Source organism: Cnephaeus nilssonii (assembly GCF_951640355.1).
Source record: "Cnephaeus nilssonii genome assembly, chromosome: 17".
Taxonomy (NCBI): domain Eukaryota; kingdom Metazoa; phylum Chordata; class Mammalia; order Chiroptera; family Vespertilionidae; genus Cnephaeus; species Cnephaeus nilssonii.
This window is the reverse complement of record NC_137088.1, coordinates 35,791,889-35,810,349: the sequence shown is the minus strand read 5'-3', so window position 1 is coordinate 35,810,349 and position 18,461 is coordinate 35,791,889. Positions and strand designations below refer to the sequence as shown.

The window sequence follows — 18,461 nt, the reverse complement described above, 5'->3', positions numbered from 1 at the left end:
TGTGGTCCTTGAGAACTGTTTTTCAAACTGAATTCTACACAAAAGAGTGGAAGAGGATCCTTGTTGGGGGCCTATAAAACAATTGAGAATTAAAGACTTACAGCAAGCATGTTGAACTCGCAGCCCGCAGGCTGCATATGGCCCACAATGAATATTGTTGCGGCCCAGCCAATATAATGGTATGTAAGAAACATTTTAATAAATATTTCGTAACTTAATTTTTACAAATCATGTTATACATCCTACCTAATAATAGAGTAATATGCAAATTGACCGCACCTTCGCTACACCTAAGCCACGCCCACCAGCCAAGCCATGCCCACCAGCCAATCAGGAGCAAATATGCAAATAAACCCAACCAAGATGGCTACAGCCACCAAGAGCGGGAGGGAGGCTTGGGTTTCCGCGGTAACAAAAGAAGCCATCCTGTTGCCGGCCTAAGCCTCCACTCAAGGCTACAAAGTTTCAATTATAGAAGGTGAATTAACTCCAACAGAAATGGCTGCTGGCCGCAGAGCGAGCAACAGGCTTGGCTTTGCTCCAGGCTACAAAGTTTCAATTGTAGAAGGTAAATAAATTCCAGATACCAGGGCCTCCTCTTGGGTCGCCAGGGGGCGTGGCCGGCCTGCAAACCACCACAGGCCCCTCGCTCAGGCCACCCCACGCCCCAAGGGAATCCCCACCCTTCAGGGCAAACCAGTCAGCCCCCACCCATGCACCAGGCCTCTATTCTATCTAATAAAAGAGTAATATGCAGATTGACCATCACTGCAACACACAATATAGCTGCCCCCATGTGGTCAAAGATCCTGCCCCCATGTGGACACAAGATGGCCACCACAAGATGGCCAGCAGGGGAGGGCAGTTGGAGGCGATCAACCCTGCAGGGGAGAACAGTTAGGGGTGACCAGGCTGGCAGAGGAGGGAAGTTGGGGGCAAACAGGCTGGCTGGAGAGCAGTTAGGCATCAATCAGGCTGGCAGTGGAGTGGTTAGGGGATGATCAGGCTGGCAGGCAGAAGCGGTTAGGGGCAATCAGGAAGGCAGGCAGGTGATCAGTTGGGAGCCAGCAGTCCTGGATTGTGAGAGGGATGTCCGGGCAGTCGGACATCCCTCGAGGGGTCCCAGATTGGAGAGGGTGCAGGCTGGGCTGAGGGACACGCCCCCCCGTGCACGAATTTCATGCACCAGGCCTCTAGTTATATATATATATATATATATATATATATATATATATATATATATATATATATATATATATAAATAAAAGCCTAAGCAACCGTCTGACCATCTAACCGGTAGCTATGATGCACATTGACCACCAGGAGGAAGACATTCAACATAGGAGCTGCCAAGTGATAGCAACTGTGCAGAGTGCCCTCTCGCACTCCAGGACCCCTCGGGGGATGTCAGACTGCTGGTTTCGCCCGATCTCCGCAGGCCAGGCCAAGGGACTTCAACTGCTGGAGGGACCCTGCTCATTCCGCAGATGCCCTTTGAGCCCCAGCACTGCCCAGGTGCGGCTGGCCGGAAGGTTGGCTCCAGGGCATGTCAGGCCCGTCTCGCCCAGTCCTGCCCTGCCGGCCACCTTCTAATTAATTGCCTTTCAATGTGCACAAATCCATACACCGGGCCTCTAGTTATTAATAACAAACTACAATGTTCCCTAATGACTGGTTACTATAATCATGTTGCATTCATTTCCCTTGCGCACCTTATGCGTTGGCGCACCGTTTCTCTCCACTAATACTATTAGCGAATATTTTAGCACCCGATTGCCACGTCACTGGTCTTGTACTACCTTGTTTGTTGCGCAACAGGAAATATTTTGCTTTCGGAGAACAAGAAAAATCGGTTTATTTGCATTACACTTACTAATTGGTGCAGTTATTGAGTGTCTGGTAAGTTAATGTTCAAGAAAAAATATTAAATTTTATTAAAATTTTCTATTATTTTATGTTAACAATTACTCATTTATTTCAGCCCTTTGTATTCAGCATTTCTCTATCAAAATAAACCTACATTTTTATGAAAATTGAAGCTTTTGTTTTTTTGCAGCCCACATAAACTTAAACCTTGTTTATTTGGCCCGTGTTAGCCTTTGCGTTTGACATGCTTGACTTACAGGCTTCAGTGAGGTCCATGTTTTCTGCTTTCTTGTACTTTAGCAGTGTCAAGATAAGGGATTTGGGGAAGGCAGAGATCTTTGTAAGGACTGCCTGGTTTTTGAAAATGACAGAAATCAAAGGTTAGGGTATTTCAAATAAAGTAACCCTAGAATTAAAAAAAAAAGTTTCTATTGATTTTAGAGAGAGAGAGGAATGGAGAGGGGGAGAGAGAAATATCAATGAGAGAGAAACATAATCAATCGTCTGCCTCCTGCATGCCCCCTACTGGGGATTGAGCCCGTAACCCGGGCATGTGTCTTGGCCTGGAATGGAACCAGCAACCTTTCAGGGCATAGGATGATGCCCAACCAATTGAGCCACACTGGCCAGGCTCATAGACTTTTTAAAATCTCTCCAAAATTCAACACATTTTATTCCTTTATCTCAGTCAAATTGTAAAATTCTGTTACATAGATGCAAGACAATGTAAGTCTTTATATCTTTAAAATGTAAGTGTTGGTCAATAATAAATTCCTGTGATTATTTGTCAAAACAAATTAGATCCTAGTAATCGCTTCCCTGTTTTGGCAAAAACTAACTTAATTTTGGAGCAATTGCAAGATAATGAGGAAAGTACAGACAGTGTACAAGCAATAAATTATCTGAAGATGGTAAAGTAGAGACTATCAGTAGTATAGTTTTAATGTAATCTAGATAGTCTAACATTCATCATTGCCTCTCTCCTATCTTTATTCTGATACTAGAATGAAGATTATTTTTTAAAAGATATTAATAGTTTCCTTCGTTGGAACAATGATAGAAAAAGCAGTTCACAGAAGTTTGTAGTAAGTTTGATCTTACTACAAAATCCAAGCATCTTAAATTTGAGTGATCCAGAAGTTTTAGTTGAAGGAGTTAAGAAAATCTGTGATCCCACAGCTATGACTTTCACACAAATTGCTTGTTTTTTTCTGGTCATATTTGTTCATTTAGCTACTGAATGAACAAATGTGAGGGCTCCCAGGAAGGCAGTGGGGGAGAGGAACAAGAATAAAACATAGTCCCTAGTGTTATGAAAATAGCTCTGGATTTGAAGGCTATCTACAGCCAATTAACCAAGTTACCTAGAGTAAGTCCCTTTAGTTTCTTAGCTTCAGTTTCCTCATTTCTAACTCTCAGCTTCTAGTGTTCCTTCTAGTTCTAAAAGTGTATGATTTTCTGAGTCCCTCTTTCTTAGGATGGTTGGTGTTATGGTCTGAATGTTTGTGTAGCCCCAAATTCATATGTTGAAAACCCAATGCCCAAGGTTATAGTTTTAAGTGGTGGGGACTTTGGGAAGTGTTAGGTCATGAGGGCAGAGAGAGCTCTTACGGATGGGATCACTGCCCTTATAAGAGTCCCCAGAGAGCTAGCTTGCTCCTTCTGCCATGTGAAGGCAGAGGGAGGAGTGGGCAGTCTGTGACCAGAAGAGGGCCTCACCGGAACCCAAGCGTGCTGGCACCTTGATCCAGAACCCTGAGAAATATATTTGTGTTGTTTATAAGCCAACCATTCTGCAATATTTTGTTATACCACCCAAACAGACTAAGACAGTTTGGAAGTTTAATGAATGCACTTAGAGCTCCTTATTATTGTACTTTATTTTTATTACTGCACCTCTGCATGGGTTTGTAGGAAAATCTTTATGAATTTATTCATCAAACACTGAATGCTTCTTATATGCTGGATGTGTAGGTGTTAGGAATACAAAGACTTATGAAACACGGAGCTCTGGAGGGGCCCTGGATAGAGGTAGAAGATAAATATTTGCATTATAGTGTGCTCTGTGCTGTAATAAATATGGAGAGGTAATAGTTATTTCAGAAATACTTATTAATTGTTTCCTCTGTATCTTGACAATAGGTAATGTGCTAGGTACTGGGCATACAGAGAGGAATAAGATACAGTTGAAGAGCTAACAGTCCTAGTTCTCACAACTGCCATGAATATTTCAGCTTTGCATAGCACCAGATAAATCCCCTCTACTCTGAGTCTCCGGAAGCCTCTTGGATCTCTGCCAGAATTAGCAACACAGAATTCTGCTCTCTAAATTGTATTAGGTAAATGATCACTTTATAGTCCACTTTGTAGTCCAGGGAGGTGGTCCACTCTTCTTTCCTCTTAAGGCTTCATCATCCTGGGGCGGGGTGGGGGGGGGGGGGGTGCGGGGGCTTGCCTTTGTGTGCTGCTTAAGATGGAATTGTCACTTTCAGGTAATAATATATAGAAAGGGAACGAGCCAGGGTGAAAACAGGTAGAGGAAACATTCCCAGTCTCTTAAAGGTCCTAGCCAGGCAGGGACATGCATCACTCCCTCAGATTCTGCTGGGGAGAGTGCAAAGTCTCAATTATGTTGCACAGAAGCCTGGGATATGTGGTGCCCAGCTACCAGCATCTTATATGTATTCTGTTTCTGTTTAAGAAGAGAATAGATTTTGGTGGACAATTTTTGTATAAGCATGAAACTTTGTTTTTTGGGTGTGTTTTTTTTTTTTAAGTTTTTCTTTCCCTGGGCCTCTTTCCCTTGAGGAACATTTATCTTTTTTAGTCATAAGAACTATTTTTCTTTGCTAAGCTTCAAGATGGACTCAATTAGAGAAAAGGGGAGCCCTCAAATAACTTAAAAAGTAGTTAAGGAAAGAAGACTCATGCAAAATTATCTGTGTGGGCCTCAGGCTGTCTCTTATTCTCTCCTATCTTACTACTACCTAACATAGATCTGGACATGTCCTAGTTTCTCAAATAATTATTGCATTTACTTACAAGCAGTCTAAGTGCATGGCTGTCAAAATGGGATAGGATGTGGTTGATGGAAAGATACCAATGGACTCTGTTAGAGGATGTTATCATCAGAAACTCAGATTATTTTGGAAAGCAGGAGATAATGCAGCATGCTCCCAGACTGAGTATGACTTCCCAGAGTTCCCTGTGGCCATGCAAAGCTGTGGAGTAAGGTTCCTACAAGTGTGAAAAGTCACCTCAGCCCTTCTGGGGGATTTATTCCATCCTGACCACCTCCACTGCCTGTCTGTTCTGGAGACTCTGGCCACATGCCTGGTTTGGCCAAGTGTAATAACAGGTGCAAAACAATCTCAGTACTTTCTTGCGTAATCACTGGGAGACTGAGTGAAGTGAAAGCCAAATTTTCAGAGATAACAGGCCTGGGCTTAGGCCTTTATGAGATCCAGTCTTTAAGGTTAGTGTACACATCATTTTGAGTTCACTGTTGGCTGTAGGGAAGATTTCTAATTCTGTTTTTTTAAACAGCTTTATTGAGGTATAATTTATATACCATAAAACTCACCATTTAAAAATGTACAATTCAGTGGCTTTTAGTATATTCACCAGGTTGTGCAAACCATCACCACTATCTAATTCCAGGACATTTTCGTCACCCTCCAAAAGAAACCCCTGTACTCATTAGCAGTCACTCTTCATTCCTCTCTTCTCCCTCCCTCCAACCCTAGACAACCACAAATATACTTTCTGTCCATAGATTTGCCTATTCTGGACATTTCATGTAAATGGAATTATAGAAAACTAAACTTAACAAGTGTTCAGGACTAGAATTTGAACTAAAGTCTCTTGTTTCCAAGTCTAGGGCTCTTTCCAGTTCTCATCTGAGCCACATCTTTGTGGAACAAATGGAACTTGAACCTTGAAAATCTAGAAGAATGGTTTTCTTTCCCAAGGTCACTTTTTATATTTGTTTCCCGGGTCACTTCCCCTGGTAGAACTTTAATCATGAAAAATGCTTCTCTGTTGAAACGTCCTCTGGTTCTCACTCACTAATTGCATGAGCACTGATGTTCTAGGAGCATAGCTGTCCTGGCAGTTGCTTGAATTCTCATGATGTGGTTTCTTCCACTCTCAGAGCAAGGCTTGGGCATGGCTTTCACACACCCAGGACTTTTGGACATTTAGGAAGGAGAGTATCTTCCTCCTCTTGTGCTTGTATCTAAATTAGATCTTATCCTCTTCCTTCTGTTTCAGCAGTGTTTTCTTCAGCACAATGTAGGTCTAGTTTTTAACTTCTCTATTTCTTCCTTTTTCCCTCTAGGCTTAATCTCACCTCTTCATGATATCATTTTCTCATCAGGACTATTTTTGATGGCCTCATTTTACCTGGATTAAAAATATTCTTATGTTGGGGTAGACTGGTGACAAACAGCCTGTGATTGCTAACTTATCAGCTCCCAAAGGAAGGCTTTGGACATTGAAAAATGCTTCACCCCAGGGCTTGGCGTTTGAGCCTTACAGACTGCATTTGGCAGACTCTTTGTCACTTATTGCACCCCTTCACACCTGTTGTAGGCTTAGATCTCTTCTTGCAGCTCCTCTGAACCAAATTTTACTCAGACTTAGAATGAAGAGACACCAGGTCTTTTAAATACAGCTACCATCAGTGCAATAAATACCAATGCATTTTTCTTTTCTGCAGTAGTTGTTAAGTGACAACAGTATTAGGCTGCTGAGATGATATTTTTATTTAGCATCATCTGTAACCACTAAACCACAAGTTAATCATTTTAGAGAAGAGAGCAGATTTCTCCACATCTGAGTTTGTGTTCAGAATCAACTCATCTTTCCCTCTCTTGACTTTGATTACTCTGAAGACTGTGAAGCCTTCCTGGGCATTGTACTATACACACGTGGCGTGATGGATTGGCAGGTGGCCCAGGTGTAATACATTTTGTCTGTGTGAGTCAGACAACCACCAGGGGTTTGCTCATAAGCAGCTCTGTTCAGAGCCTGTTTGGGCTGGGCTTGGTTCTGGGACAGTCAGAAGAGAGGGTCATGTTCCTGGCCCCTAAGGAGCTTACTGTCCTCTGATTGGGGGGGATATGACTGTCTTGAAAACACTCTAAAATATTATACTTTGTTTTATATATAAACCATTACCAGAGACAATGGGAGATGGCTTCCTGGAAGAGGAAGGTTTGAATGGGGCCCTGAACCCTGGGAAGGCCTGAGTGAGGAGTGGGCAGCATAGCATCTTGGAGTTAACTAGTTCGACTTTAGATTCTAGCTCTACCTATTCTTATATGACCTTAGGCAAGTTATTTAAACATGTTATGAGAATTCAAGCCTTATACAGTTCTTGGCACAGTAGAAGTTTAATAAATAATGTTTCCCTTTCAGGTTAACGGTGGAAAAAAATAAAAAATAGAGAAAGAACTTATATTTGGGGGGCAGTGGAAGAACAGCATGCTTAGAGTTTAGGGTAAGGGGAATATAGAGGCTTTTGAGAGATTCAGTGCCTGTTTTTATTTTTTAAGCAATATATTCATCTTTTTCCAAAGAAATGTACAATCAGTCTTCTATTTATTCCTCCAGAGTACTGTCCTCTGTCTCTCACTGATGTGCTGGTGTGTTTGTCATTCCCTGGCTCTCTGAGTCCCAGCTGTGCCTGTTAACCATGTTTCTGTTGTATCCAGGAATGCTCCCACCCCAGCCCATTGCTGCCCAGCTGTTGGAACACTGTATAACACCAACACACTCGAGGCTTTCAAGGCTGCAGATAAGAAGCTACTTTTGGAACAAGCAGCAAATGAGGTTAGCTGGGAAAACATGATGTAGTCATTGTATTTTCTGTGGTCCTGCAGGCATGGTGTTTCTGATCAGATGCAGGGATCTGTCATAGAAACTAGTATATAGTTGATACTCAAAGATAGTTGGTTTCTGTGTTGGTGGGAAGGTCAGAGAGAAGACACTGATGCTCTCACCTGGGGTTAGGCCAGAATGCAGGGCAGTGTGTGAAAAGCTTTGCTGCTGATCGCCCATTATAACATTCTGAAACAGCTTGACCTCTGTCTGAGTTCTGTTTTTATGTCTGAATGCCTTTGGGTTCTTTGTGCCCCTTGAGGAGGCTTTCCAGTTCTAAGCACTGGAGTGCTGTTGGAGCTGATAGTGTAGTCTCTCTAGTATCCTCAGGGCTAAATCTAAACCACGCCGTGTGATTTACACGGCCCCTTGTGTCCTGGCCTCCGTGGCCTTTCTGTCCTGTCACTCTTGACCCTGCCTTCTCTAACCCGGTCACAGTAAATCACTTCTTATTCCTTCCTTCACTTGCTTTTTGTTCTCTCTGCCTGGAATGTCTTTCCTTTACTTCTTCATATCTGAGTTAGTGTGAAGAACTAAAATGGGGGGACAATTTATTTAAATGCCCTCTAAACCACTTAATTGAGTGGTCTTCACACTAGTCTCAAAAAAATAATAGAGTCTTGCCCTGGCTGGTATGGCTCAATTTGAGTGTCACCCTGTGCACCGAAAGGTTTGATTCCTAGTCAGGGCACATACCCAGTTGCTGGTTTGATCTCCAGTCCAGGTGTGTGCAGGAAGCAACTGATCAATGTTTCTCTTGCACATCCCTGCTCCTCTCTCTCTCTTTCTCTCTTTCTCTCTCTCTCTCTCTCTCTCTCTCTCTCTCTCTCTCTCTCTCTCTCTCTCTCTCTCTCCTCGTCCCCTACCTCTCTTTCTAAAAACATCAATAAAAATATATTTAAAAACAAACAAACAATAACAACAAAAAAAGTCTTTTAATGTGAGTGCATGCCATGGTCAGAGAAGGAAGTTTCCTGCCGTTGGTCTTGAAGAAGGTGTCCCTTCTGTCCCTCATGATGAATGCACGTGGTGATGGTTGTTCTTGGCCTGCAGCTTGACTGCTTCTGGGCTCCTGCTTTGGCTGTACATTTAAAAGGCCGGCTCCAAAGTTGGGTCAGGTCTTAATCCATCATGGAAAAAGCAGGTTGCTCCCCACAGGAATCCTCACTCCTTGCCCAGGGCTCGGACTATCCCCACAAGTCCCCCCACTTGGCTGATCAGAAGCTCGGGTCTGCTCTGCAGCAGTCCACTCCTCCGCGGTTATTATTTCAGTAGCAGGAACTTCTCTCTGCTTAATTCCCTCTTCTACCCATATGTAGGGAATGGTTCTTATTGGCACATAAGAACCATTTATTTGTCTTGCATAGTGACACACTGTTTAGCAACTAATATTAGCTACTAAAACATCTTGTGACAAGCAGCTGCTGACCAGTACCAGCTTCTGCTTCTAGTCACAGAACTTGCTGAGTATTCATAAATTTGAAGTTCATTCTCTTTCCTTCATATCTCAGTGTGAAATAATCCAAAATAAGGCTTTAAGAAACCCCTCTACATAGTTCAAATCACTGCCTCCCATAAATCCTTCCTGGCTCTTTTCCCTCCCATCTTTCAGCCCAGTGTGGGGTTCCTCTCAGAAATTCTACATCCTTCTGGGATGCACATCCTACCTGGTGGTATACTTGGATATTTATGCCTTAATCTCTCACTAGACTGTAAGCTTCTTGAGGGTAATTTTTTTTATTTTTATAACCCTGATGTGCCTGATATATACTAGGAAACATTTGTTGAAGGAAATAACAGAGGCATGCTGAGACCCACCGAGAGGAGGCCTCTGGGTTCTCTCACTTTCCTCAGCCTGTTATGAGAGTGTGGCTGGTGGAGAGGAGTGGGAAATGGGGAGTGAGGTAATGGCCCACTTCATTGTCTGGGAAAAGTGGTGCCAGGCCTGTGGGAAAGAAGAATTTGGGGCTATACAGCTCTATGCTTCACTTGAGAGTGAAAAGCTCAGAGATACCTGATAACTTACCTCGACACTTTTTTTTTTTTTTTTTTTTTGGCAGATATGGGAATCCATAAAATCAGGAGCTGCTCTCAGAAACCCTGTCCTCCTCAACAAATTCCTCCTCTTGACATTTGCAGTAAGTAAATGGACTCTGGGTCACAGGACATGCTCACATGCCCTGGCCAAGCCCATTGTGCCAATAAAACAGTCTGCTCTCTTCTCCCGAAACCAATGCAAAATTAATTCATTCTTACTGATCATACTGGTATAATCATACATATTACTGGTAATAATTTCATGGCTTATATAGCGCAGTCATCAAACTCTTATCGTTCAGGACACAATAAAATCAGATTCAGGGAGTAGTGGTTGTTGCTAATGTCTTTATTAAATACAGTCCTGCAGAGCTTGGTTACTTTGTTCATTGACATAAAGAAAAGGTAATCTCTCAGGGACCCTTGCCATCCTCAAGCTGCTGTAGACTAGAGATGACACTACCTTGCTTGTCCACACAGTTATGTTTTGTTAAGAAGGAAAAATGTTTTATATAAGTGATATCTAATTAAAATGAACATTGAGGTCAGCTTTAAAGAGGAAAAGAAATCACATTAGGGTAACATCTGCTGCCTAGGGAAGTAAGGGAAAGAAGCTGGTCCTGGTGATGGGGAAAGTGGTCAGGGTATATTGTAGAGCAGCAGTCACCAAACGGTGGTCCGCGGACCACTGGTGGTCCGTGAGGTCCAAAAGGTTGGCAGCCACTGTTGTAGAGATACCAGCGACACACACACACACACACACACACACACACACACACACACACGTGTATATCTACATATATATGCAATGCACAGGCATACCTTGGAACTATTGCATGTTCGGTTTCAGACTACTACAGTAAAGCTAGTATTGGCAAGAAAGGGAGTCATAATCTTTTGCTGGTAGAAGGTCTTGCCTTCAATTTGTAAAAAACACAGCATCTGTGAAGGCACAATAAAGCAAAATTCAATAACACATTGTGTTTTATATGTGTGTATATCTGTATACATCTACATATAAAACTAATTTTTCCTCTGTTATAAAGCATGACTACATACTATTCTGTCGAGCGTATATTCTATAGACTCTTGTACAGCTAGATTGTTTCCAATACTCACTGTTAAAAAAATTTGCTTCAGTGAATGATACTGGCCATACTGATATTTTTCTCCCTGTCCATTTTATTTCTTGAGAATAAATTATTTGGCGGGGGCATATAAACATATTGATATTGGTGTACATTAAGTGTGTTACTTCACTACAGCTTCATCAGTTAATCGTCTTTCCCACATTTTTTTTCTTTTTTCTTCTTTTTGCCAAGTTATAAGTCTTACTTTTTTTCCTCCCCCACAAACTAATCCTCCCTTTTCTCTGAATGCTGCCTCTCTGATTTACTGAGAGAATGATAAGAATCAAACTGGAAGCTATATCAAAGGGCAGCTGTATAAAAGGATCACATTTTCTAATAAGTTATACTGCTTTAATGTGTATTAGTGGGGGTATAGAAAAAGTTTTAAATTCTTTATGGAATTTCTAGGTGCAATTTGATGTTGGTAATTTGTAAAATTGAGTAATTTTGTAGGTTTACTACTAGAATAGATACAAATAGTGCTAGTTAAATATTTCTAGTTTTGTTACTTTAACATCAATATATTTTCTATACCAAGAATTCTAGTTAGTGGAATCTAGTTGAAAATTTGCACTTAAAGAGAAAAATAACATTCACTCTCACTTAACGTTTTAAGGCATTTCCCAGACTCAGTATGTGTGTTAGCCTATTGCCCTTTTACTGAGCATTCTTAGCCTACCTTCAAAAGAATGAAAAGTCTCTTATCTTTTAAAATCTTCAGGCACAAAGGGCTTTATGTTAATTTAATCAAGACCTTTTGTGTCCTGAAAAGAATCCTAAGAAATTCAAGCCTTTGGACTTTTGAGGATGACCTGATAAAGCTCCTTAGAAATTGTGAAGTCCTTCATCTTGAATTGTTTAACCTTTTACTAAAGGTCATTTATGACAAATCATTTAAGTACAAAAAAGAAATAATCTCTGGAGATGTTGTTTCTTTTTTTTCTGCTGTTTTTAGGACTCAAAGGAACAGACACCTCATTACTTCAGTTTTGTAGTTTGTTTTGCTCTTGTTGAAAGAAAATTTATTCCTAATTGATCAATTAGTGGCAGAAATAAAGAGTGCAGAAATTGTAATTACTAGACTTTCTCAGCTGGACACACCCACCAACCCACCCACCCACACACATATATATAAAGTTTATATTTTAAAAAGTCATCTAGTATGACTTAATTCAGATGAAAAGTGCAGAAAAGGCAAATACATAGAGACAAAATAGATTAGTGGTTTCCAGGGGATGGGAATTTTCTGCTAATGCAGCAATTTTCAACCTTTTTCATCTCTTGGTACACATAAACTAATTACTAAAATTCTGCAGTACACCAAAAAATATATTTTTTGCCGATCTGATAAAAAATAGGTATAATTTTGATTCATGCACACCGGTTGGCTATTGTTGTGTTGACTGTTGTCATTTTTTAAATTTGACAATCTAAGGGAGAAGAGGTCAGTGCCCCTGACTAAGTAGTCAGGTATTGTATATTTTAAAATTTTTTGTGGCACATCAGTTGAAAATCGCTGTGGTAGTGGTTTTTTGGTGATTTTTTTTGTAGGGGGGTGATGAAATGTTCTAGAATTGGTAGTGATGGTAGTATAACCTTGTCAATATACTAAATAGACCACTCAGTTATATACTTTAGCATCATGAATTTTATGGTATGTGAATTATATCTCAATAAGGAGCAACCATCCACTTTTTATTCATAGCAAGATTTAAGAAGAAATATTAATTAGCCAAATAAATTGCATCGTGGTCAGTGGTAACAGACTGGCATGTAAGCTGTCAAATAGCTACATAACTATGGGTTCCTATACATGAGTTTTTCAGGCCACAAATGATGCAAGAATTCAGAGGCAAGAGCATTCAGCCTGAGTGGGAACAGTATCTAGGGCAGCTTCACAGTTCTTTCTCCTGCATCCCTTGCCCGAAGTTCTTTAGTTCTTAGAAGCTCTTCTGTGACACATATAGCACTCACATTATCTCTGCTTTGTGCAGAAAGTGAGCTGCCCAAGGGCTGGGCCTGGGTTTTATTTATCTTCTTATTGTCAGTGTCTAATGTTTTGCCTTGTACATAGCAAGTACTTCATAGTTGTTGATTTGAATTTCACCAATAAGGCATTTCTGAGAGCAATGCTATCTCAGCATATATAGATTATGAATAAGCACAGCTTCTTTAATAACATTGTTTTATTCAAGTTCTTCTCCCCTCTGTAAGCTTTAGTTTTCTGTCTATAAAATGGGATGATAATAGTTACCGCCCAGGGTGGTTTTGTGTATTAAACAATGATGACAATGATGTCAATTACTGACTGAACACTTTTTGTAGCACATGGCAAAAAAGTATGTTTATCTTGATATAGTAGTATGTGGTGTGTGGGAATATTTTGAAATAATGACAGAAATATGAGTTCTATTGGAGATGAGAATTTCTCAGAAGCTGGTCATATCTTGTGTGCATCAGTCTTCTATCTTACCTGGTTATGGGACGTTACATTAATAGATGCATTTCAGTGTAATCATTGGTGCTATTCTGATATCCTGTTACATTCTTTCTTTCTTTTAGGATCTGAAGAAGTACCACTTCTATTATTGGTTTTGCTCCCCTGCTCTCTGCCTTCCTGAGAGTATACCCCTCATTCAGGGGCCAGTGGGCTTGGATCAAAGGTTTTCACCAAAACAGGTATCAACAAATAAAGCAAAATGCAGGTACAATTGGATTTAACATGCAAGCTTAGTTTATCTAGTACATTCTAAAGACAGATAGACACTTGTCTGAATGAAGAGCTGGTCACTATGGAATCTTGCAATGATGGTACTTGGAGCAGGTTTATTTACAAAATGTTTATAAAATCCTTTTGAAGAAGTAGTGAGCAATAATTTTCCAGGCTTTCAGTGACATTTGGTAAAATTCTAAGCCAGTAGGGGGGAATTATAGGAACATTTAAAAAAGACTTTTCTAAAATGTGGTTTTCACTTTCAGTGGGGGGATCATAAGACACTATACTTTGGAATGAGAGCCTTTGAAACCAAATAGAAGACATTCTTCTTCCCTCATGCCAAGTTGCAGAACTTCTGTGTCCGGAATGGTACATGCAGAGCTAGTCTTTGCAGTTTAAGAAAGATAATAAGGTCATTAGAAATGGTCCAGAAAAGAGCAATGAAAATAATCAGGCTGATAGAACACAGTCCTAAACCAAAGAATTCTGACTGTTATTGAAGCAAAAATTGAGTGGCAAAATGATTTGAATTCATGAAGCACATCAGTCACTAAAACCCTGAATTCTGAAACCAGGGAGCAGCCATTACTGATTAAAAAATAATAAGTGTGTTTACTAAGAAACGTCAAAGGATATGGTTTTGTGGAACTAATTTCCCAAGGAGAAATATAAGTTGAGAGAAAGGATTATACATGGGAATTGGCTGTTGATGGGTATGAGGTTTCTTTTAAGACAAAAATGTTCTCAAATCGTGGTTATGGTTGCATAATCCTGTGAACATGCTAAAAACAACATTGAATTGTGCACTGTAAATGGGTCAGTTGTTTAGTAAGTGAATGTGTCTCAATAAAGTTGTTAAAGTTTATGGAATGGTTCAGGAGAAAGCAGGCAACTGGATAACATGGTCTAATTTCCCAAGGAGAAATATAAGCTGGGAGAAAGGATTTTACATGGGAATTGGCTGTTGATGGGTGTGAGGTTTCTTTCAAGACAGAAATGTTCTCTAATCGTTAAAGATTATGGAACGGTTCAGGTTAAAATTCATCAATCATAGAATCATGCTTGGTTATCCCAGAAGAAAAATAATGTTTGGAGACCTCTCTCAACCTTTGTGGTTCATATCTTAGAGAACTACCATGCTGTACCATAAAATGTCCTTTTGTGCCCCTAAGAGACACCACCATGCATGTAAAAAATATTATATAAAAGTGAGTGGCATTATTTGGGTCACTCTTATGTTCATTTGCTGCAAAAGATAATAGGGATGTGATCAGTCATTTCCAGTCCTCTGGCTTGAAATTACCATTTATTATATGTCAGTTTTTAGCTCAGCACCATATATGTAATTTCTGGAGAATAACTCAATGTTTCCTATTTTCAGATTCAAGCCCTTGAGCGTGCATATGATGATCTTTGTCAAGCTGAAGGAGTCCCAGCATTACCTTACTTCTTAATCAAGTATGATGAGAACACGGTGCTGGTTTCCTTGCTTAAACACTATAGTGATTTCTTCCAAGATCAAAGGACAAAGGTCAGAGAAACTGAGTATCATTTTATGATAGACCACTGAAAAATTCAAACTCATTTTGATTTCTTTATCCCTCCAAAGAATGTTTCAGAACATTTCATTATCTTCATTCTCTCCCACACTGCAGTTCCCAAATCAGCTCCTTCTTCAGAATTTTCTAGCTCTGTTGCACCTCAGAGTAATTTTGGATTCCTTGCTTCCCATTAGCAATGAAATTATTTCAGTTTTCCTCCCCAATATATTTTGTATGTAAGTTTTAATTTATTCCCAGAGCTACCACTGTAGTTCTGGACAAGCAGAGTCTTCTTGCTTCCATCTTGTACACCAATACTAAAGAAGGGCCTGCCTCAAACTGCTCACATTCGCTATATCATTTATTGATCAAGAGTTAATGGTGTCTTCCTTCTGGCTCCAAGCTTACTTTCCTGCCTCATCTTTCACCTTTTTCCTCTTAAACCATTGCTCCAACTAAGTTTGTCTGTTTTCATTAGACAACCCCCCCAGTCAACTATGCCTAGAATTTTTCCTATATCTCTCTTTATCCTCATGTAGTATCATCTTCCCAAAACATATTCTACCTGTGAAAATTCTATGAAACTCCTTCTTTTTATTGAAATTCTACCTCCACTGTGAAGCCTTCTCAGGGTGGGGCCATGTGTAACCTATCCCTTTCTGATCTCATGGCACTTAAGCCTTGATCCTCATTTTCTACTCAACAAATCCCTTGTACAAATTACTTTTTGTGCTGTATTAGTCTGTAAGCGCCTAAAGGGCAGGGACCATATCTACATCATGTCTAAGTATACTCTTTTTCAGAGGAAGCCCTTTTTTAAATAATGACTAAGGATTGAAGTTTTATTAAAATTATTTTCTCTCCCCCTAGGCAGTTTCACAGAACTGTAGCTAAATTAGCAGCAATGAGACCAATCATTAATAATGTAAAGTCCAATCTAGAATGAGGTCTTATTGTGATAGCAGGCAGGATTAAATGGCTTGTGTTTGAAGGCAACTAATTCAGGTTATGAGTGGTAAATAAGAGGTCCTCCCCCAAAGTGCACCTATGCCAAAATAATAACTAGTTGCAGAGCACTTGACAGTTGAAAAAGAGCTTTAACCCACTTGAACTTATAATAACTTTGTGAAATAGGTTTTATTAGTATCTGCATTTTCTATTTAATGAAAATGAGACTCAGAGTCACACGGCCAAGTGGTCTGAATTCCAAAGCTCATGTGCTTTCTTCCATTCTCTTATCATTTGGGTGCAGATTGCCCTTTGGAATCAAATGGATCAAACCCGGCAGGTGCTTAAATATGCATCCAATTCCTTTCTTCCTCAACAGCAACATCTTTTCAAAGACTGAACAAATCTCTGGTGTCTACTTTGGGCAAGTTTACCTGTGTTCTGACCCTGAGACCAACCACCTGCCAAGTTCAGGCATAGAGCTCTTCACTGGTTTAGGGTCGCATCTTAGGAAAGCTTAGAATTGCTCAGTGTATATGTTCTCACAGAACCTGAGGTCTTGTAGGGAGATGAGACATGACTTGTGGAAAGTTAACTAAAAATTCAGGTAGTAGAAGAGAAGTGCCAATGAAATGATATGATCGATACTTTGGATGTTTGTGCCCCATCTTGTTCTAGAAAGGTTCACCAGAAACTGTGCAGATGGATGGCCTCATAGGAGCTTCATGGCCTCCTGGGCAACCTCCCCATCTGTGGTCCCGAATGTCCCATCTGTCCCTCACAGTACTGCCCAAATGCATTTTCTAACATGTAAATTTGATCATGTCACTTTTCTATGGTTCCTGTTGACTTCAGGATAAAATAAAACAAATTAGGTTGGCATTCAGGGCCTTTTCAGACTAGTTCCTGTCCATCATTCTAGCTTCATCCCTCAAGAGGCATCCTATGTTCTGTCTAAAACTATGCCTTCCAAATGTCCAATGCTTCTCCCTCTCCCCCTCTCCCCCCTCTCTCCTCCCCCCTTCTCCTTCCCCACCCCTCTCCTCCCCTTCTGTGCCTTCAGAAATGTCTTTATTTCTGTTTCTTTCCTTCACCTGGCTAGGATCTCACCCCTTTTCTGGTTCATCACTGTTTTTTCAAAATACATTTTTATTGATTTCAGAGAGGAAGGGAGAAGGAGAGAGAGAAACATTAATGATGAGAGAGAATCATTGATCAGCTTCCTCCTGCCTGCAACTGGGGCATGTGCCCCAACTGGGAATCGAACTGTGACCTCCTGGTTCATTGGTCGACGCTCAACCACTGAGCCATGCTGGCTGGGCTGGTTCATCACTGTTTGATAGCCCTCTTCTGTGTTTGGGTAGCAGCCTCTCTCCTAGCACTGACTGAGCTCTACTGTCATTGTTGATTTGTTTATCTGCCTGCTTCTTCTCCCTAACCAGCCTGTGAACAACTTTAGCACAGAAATCATCTTTGACCCCATACTGTGTCTTCAACATTTAGTGGAATGCCTGACACTTAATGGGCATCTGATGTGTGAGTATTGAGAGGAGGGAGAGACCATTTTGGACTGGTCTAGTCACAAAAGGCTTCAGGGAAAGTAGCTTTCTGTGCAACCTTGAAGTTGTTTCTGCTTTTATTTTTATTAATCTAGTTCACTCTTTCACATAAGTCCAGTTTCTTCTTTAGTGTTCCTGATTCATGAAGTGTCCTTGAAGGCTTTTGCCTTATTCTTAAAAAAATAGGCATTCTTTTCAGTGTGAACTCCTGCAGTTGAGCTCTGGCTTCGTGTTTTACTTTTTTCTCTGCCTCCTCCTCTCACCAGCACTTTGGTTTCTCTGTGAGCATTGGTGTCCTCACATGTAAGATGGAGAAATATTGGCATCACTCCCTATTCCTCTCCTTTCAGTCTGATTTCTTTTCTGGAGGATCTCACTGTGTCCCTGATCCCTGTAACCACTTCCTCCATTATGAACCTCCCTCTGGACCCCAGACCACGTTATCCAGTTGCCTGCTTTCTCCACCCCCTCAAATTCAATATCTTTAAGCTGAACTCATAATCTTCATTTCAAATCTGATCCTCTTCTGGGCATCAATGTCTTGCAGTGATACCACCTTCCATCTAGCCATGAGAGCCAGAGATCTGCGCAGCCTGCCAGACCCCTCTCTGTCCTTTACCACCCCCATAACCTATGGATTTCCTGTCCTAAACTTCTCTTAGTCTGCCACCTTTGTATTTCTTCTGCCACCATCCCACTCTAAGCTGCTGGGATCTTTCATTTGCTTTACTGCAATAGCTTCCTAATCATCTCTTTGTGTCTGCTCTGACCTCCCTTTAAT

The 18,461-nt window shown here is 40.8% G+C and overlaps 1 protein-coding gene across 6 annotated transcripts in view; it reads left to right on the top strand.

The window, feature by feature from the left end:
• Window positions 1-18,461, top strand: part of ATG7 (autophagy related 7) — a 254,822-nt gene that overhangs the window by 30,297 nt on the left and 206,064 nt on the right. For 5 of the 6 annotated variants that reach the window (XM_079795433.1, XM_079795434.1, XM_079795435.1 and 2 more), the window contains 4 exons: window positions 7,584-7,701; window positions 9,810-9,887; window positions 13,479-13,595; window positions 15,014-15,163. In XM_079795433.1, the coding sequence (XP_079651559.1) occupies window positions 7,584-7,701; window positions 9,810-9,887; window positions 13,479-13,595; window positions 15,014-15,163 (463 nt within the window). Of the gene's footprint in view, window positions 1-7,583; window positions 7,702-9,809; window positions 9,888-13,478; window positions 13,596-15,013; window positions 15,164-18,461 lie in introns of those variants that run through there. The other variant, XM_079795438.1, reaches the window with a different exon arrangement.